Below are 4429 nucleotides of genomic sequence, written 5' to 3' on the forward strand. Positions count from 1 at the left end.
AGAGCATCGTTTTCAGATTTTTCACTTCCTGTATGGAAGTTTGCTGCAAAATGAGTTCTGTTTTACTCACAGATATAATTCAAACAGTTTTAGAAACTTGAGTGTTTTCTATCCAATAGTAATYATAATATGCATATTGTATGATCTAGAATAGAGTACGAGGCAGTTTAATTTGGGCACGATTTTTTCCAAAGTGAAAACAGCGCCCCCCTATTGACAAGAAGTTTAAACCCTTTACAATGAAGATCTGCGAAGTTATTTGGATTTTTACAAATTATCTTTTGAAGACAGGGTCCTGAAAAGGGTCTGTTTCTTTTTTTGCTGAGTTTGTGTGTGTGTGTGTGAGCTCTGTGACGACATACTGTGGAGTATCACACCTGACTATCAATTAACGATGGCAATGCCAGAATACACATTCTGAACCAATACAGAACACCCTCACGCATTCAGAGACGATCAGTTTGGTTGTTCAAAGCCATTTATGGGTGTGTATTAAATCTAAATGTTTGTATCATAGACGGCTTTCCATTCATTAGGCTTCACTCCGAATTAGAGACTCTCGGCTTTCTGTTTAGCTCTCAACTCCAGGATGGCTTTCTGTTTTAGCTTCACATCTCCAGAATGGCTTTCTGTTTTAGCTTCAACTCCAGATGGCTTTTTCTGTTTAGCTTCAACTCAGATGGCTTTCTGTTTAGCTTCAATCAGATGGCTTCTCTGTTTTAGCTTCACTGCGCGATGGCTTTCTGTTTAGCTCTCACTCCAGATGGCTTTCCTGTTTAGCTTCACTCCAGATGGTTTCTGTTTAGCTTTCAACTCAGTGGTTTTTGTATAGGCTTAACTCCAGATGGCTTTCTGTTTAGCTGTCGAACTCCAGAAGATGGCTTTTCGTTGAGCTTCAACTCAGATGGCTTCTGTGAGGACATCCTGGCAATTAAGATGTTCTCTTCTCTTTCCGCTGTCCTTTCCCCTCCCTTCCTCTGTTTCTCAGTGGTGTACGAGCATCGCTCGCGTCTAGAGAAGTCTCTGCAGAAGGAACGTGTGGAACACAAGAAGGCCAAAGAGGGTGAAGGGAGACAGACGGCAGCCAATAATATCTACATTACTACATGAAGTACTTTAATCCTCAATTATACACTCTTTACAACCATGGTGATTCCATCATGTCTTCCCCTTTTGTCTCCAACAGATTATCTGGTGTATAAACTTGAAGCCCAACAGTCACTGAACAAGGAGAAGGTAGGCCTTAGTCCCCAACTCTAGTACTCGTGATAGAAAGTGATGCAGTTAAATTCAGCATTAATGTGCCCATCTGTTTAGTGGGACTGTTAAATGATTCTGTCTGACTGCCAACATCTCTCCAGACTGAGGAGCAGTTGTGTTTTAATGGTTTTATTAGGTCAGCGGCACTGATGTCACTTCCTGCTGTGGGCTGAAATGCCTCTGATTTGGTTGGGGGATTGTAAATGTTGTTGATATTAAAGGAGGAGTGGAGACGGGGATTGTAAATGTTGTTGATGTTAAAGGAGGAGTGGAGACTGGGATTGTACATGTTTTTGATATTAAAGGAGTGGACACGGTGATTGTAAGTGTTTGTCGTTTGTTAAACAGCAGGACTCCAGCAGCAGATTGAACTCTTTACATGGGCAGCACCAGATGCTGAAGGTCAGTAGGAACACACACACACACACACACACACACACACACTGACCCACCCTCTGTCCTTGTTGTTTTAGAAGCAGCATGAGGACCTGAAGAAGCAGCACTATGACCTGCAGGAGCAGCATCAGATTCAGGGAGAGGACCACGGCAAGGCCTTGGACGAACACAAGGACCGCTTCGACAAACTACAGCAGACCAAAGAGATGGAAGCCTCCAAACTCAAAGGTGCACACACAGACACAGACACACACGAGGACTAGAGTAAATACTAGCATGCCTTTGTCTCCCTCTCCTGACTTTGAGCGGTGTTGCAGTTTGGAGTTGAGGCACGATACAATGGCATAATAACATTGTAATAAGTATGGTACATGGTGTGTTTGTGTAATTACTGTAGAGAATGTGTATAATCTGCGAGAGGAGAATAGGCAGCTGAGGAAAGCTCACCGGGACATCCATGTCCAGCTGCAGGATGCACGGGTGAGTACTGGGAATTAGTGCTGAGCGATTAACCGACATGTCATTTTTGGGTGGGTTTGACCGACATCGGTTCAATTACTTGAATTACATTTATTTATTTTTTGCCAAATGTGCCGTTTCTCTAGAGAGAAATCAAATTATTCACGTGATAATTCAACTTTATAACTATGACATGCTGGGCTGAAGGGAGTTGTAGGTTTCATTAAACAAATATTCAACCAAGTTCAGCGCAGAAAAGTCGTAATTAACAACAACAACCTTATTCGATAGCGCCATTTTTTTCCCTGCTCGCGACACGGGTCAGAGAGGAAGAGGCGAKGCGAGAGGTTTCACTCTCGACAGTTTGTCCAAAATAATCCCAATGCGTTTCTTATTTTCTAAGCTTGTATCTAAGCTTGTTTCCTGCTTTCCCACCTTTGGGACAATGACTCCCATTGTTAAGGCGGGGAGACATGAGCATTTCTTTATTATTATAATTTTTTTTACCCCCTTTTTCGTGGTATCCAATTGTTAGTAATTACTATCTTGTCTCATCGCTACAACTCCCGTACGGGCTCGGGAGAGACGAAGGTCGAAAGCCATGCATCCTCCGAAACACAACCCAACCAAGCCACACTGCTTCTTAACACAGCGCGCATCCAACCGGGAAGCCAGCAGCACCAATGTGTCGGAGGAAACACCGTGCACCTGGCAACCTTGGTTAGCGCGCACTGCGCCCGGCCCGCCACAGGAGTCGCTGGTGCGTGATGGGACAAGGATATCCCTACCGGCCAAACTCTCCCTAACCCGGACGACGCTAGGCCAATTGTGCGTCGCCCCACCACTTCCCAGTCGCGGCCGGCTGCGACAGAGCCTGGGCGTGAACCCAGAATCTCTGGTGGCACAGCTAGCGCTGCGATGCAGTGCCCTAGACCACTGCGCCACCCGGGAGGCGACAGGAGCAATTCATCATTACATACAGATGTCAGGACGGATACACTTTTACGTCTTCTACGTTAGATACACAAAGACCGCACACAACACGACGACAGACATAGACAGTTCGCAAAAGTATGCCTTATCTATTTTGAAGAACTAGTCAAATGATTTTGTCAGACAGCTCTGCAGCATTCTTAGGCAGGCTAGCTAAATAGGATGACTGAAGTATGGCGAGAAGATGGCTGGCTGCTACTGCCTGAGATGAAAAATAATAGTAATCAAAATAAAAACGAAGTAATAAACACAACTGCTACACAACTATTGCTGTCTCTTATACACATCTAGATGTGTATAAGAGACAGGGCTGCTACTGTCTGAGCATAGATGAGATGATTACTTTAAGCAATGAAAAATAATAGTCATCAAATAACTAAATCATATTTTATAATTTCATAGTAATTTCCTAGTTATCTATCTGTCTCTTATACACATCTAGATGTGTATAAGAGACAGATGGCGAAGATGGCTGGCTGCTACTGCCTGAGATGAAAAATAATAGTCATCAAAATAAAAACGAAGTAATAAACACAACTGCTACACAACTATTGATGTTGTCGTGACTTGACATTAATCTGAAGACAGTTATTTATCTAATTACCTAAATATGTTTAWTTGTTACCCGATTCCAATGAATCATGTAACAACCACTAGAGCGGTTCTTTAAAGAGMTACCATCTCCCAAATTAAACWCTTAAAGGTATGTKCCTATCACATCTAATAACAGTYCTTATTAATTATTACCTCATATCATCATTCTGAACCGTTGTAACCTCTTTGGATCTGCAAAAACCTGAGCCTTATGATTCAGTACTACACAAATTGGTTTAATTATTTATTTACTAGCTAACTAAATGGTAACACAGGATAAACACACACACTTAACACATTAAAACAGATCCCTAGCGGACTGAAGACAATATGGCTGCTTGTTACAGAAGAGATGGAGAGAGAGAGGGACAGAGACACTTAACGTTGGTACATGTTGAAACTACTCTCACTTATAGTACTCATATACTTTACACACGAACCGCCTCCTTCTTTCAGTAAGAAATCACAAATGTATTTACGTGAAATGCCTTGGTTTCTCTCGGTGGACAGGGCCGCCTTGGAAAAGGGTTTGGGTCTTTTCGCAGCAAGCATGTAAAGGCTCTGATTCTCCAGAAATGGTTACAACAAGTCTTCTATTGTTGTCCTTCTTTGTAGTTGTCCGGTATCCGGTGACTTGTTGTGTAGTCCTGAACAGAACTGCAGAGTTGATTTTCCTTCCATTCGCTCCTGAAGATGCTTCTTTGAAGATAGGCTAGCCAGCCGTGTC

The 4429-nt window shown here is 42.8% G+C and overlaps 1 protein-coding gene across 5 annotated transcripts in view; it reads left to right on the top strand.

Annotated features, from left to right (window-relative positions):
* LOC111982637 (Golgi integral membrane protein 4) overlaps positions 1-4429 on the top strand; it is a 49987-nt gene that overhangs the window by 17048 nt on the left and 28510 nt on the right. For all 5 annotated transcript variants that reach the window (XM_024014232.2, XM_024014234.2, XM_024014233.2 and 2 more), the window contains exons 2-6: positions 989-1063; positions 1187-1236; positions 1609-1662; positions 1734-1884; positions 2054-2136. In XM_024014232.2, the coding sequence (XP_023870000.1) occupies positions 989-1063; positions 1187-1236; positions 1609-1662; positions 1734-1884; positions 2054-2136 (413 nt within the window). The remainder of the gene's footprint in view (positions 1-988; positions 1064-1186; positions 1237-1608; positions 1663-1733; positions 1885-2053; positions 2137-4429) is intronic.

The sequence above is a fragment of the Salvelinus sp. IW2-2015 genome, linkage group LG22 (assembly GCF_002910315.2).
Source record: "Salvelinus sp. IW2-2015 linkage group LG22, ASM291031v2, whole genome shotgun sequence".
NCBI lineage: Eukaryota > Metazoa > Chordata > Actinopteri > Salmoniformes > Salmonidae > Salvelinus > Salvelinus sp. IW2-2015.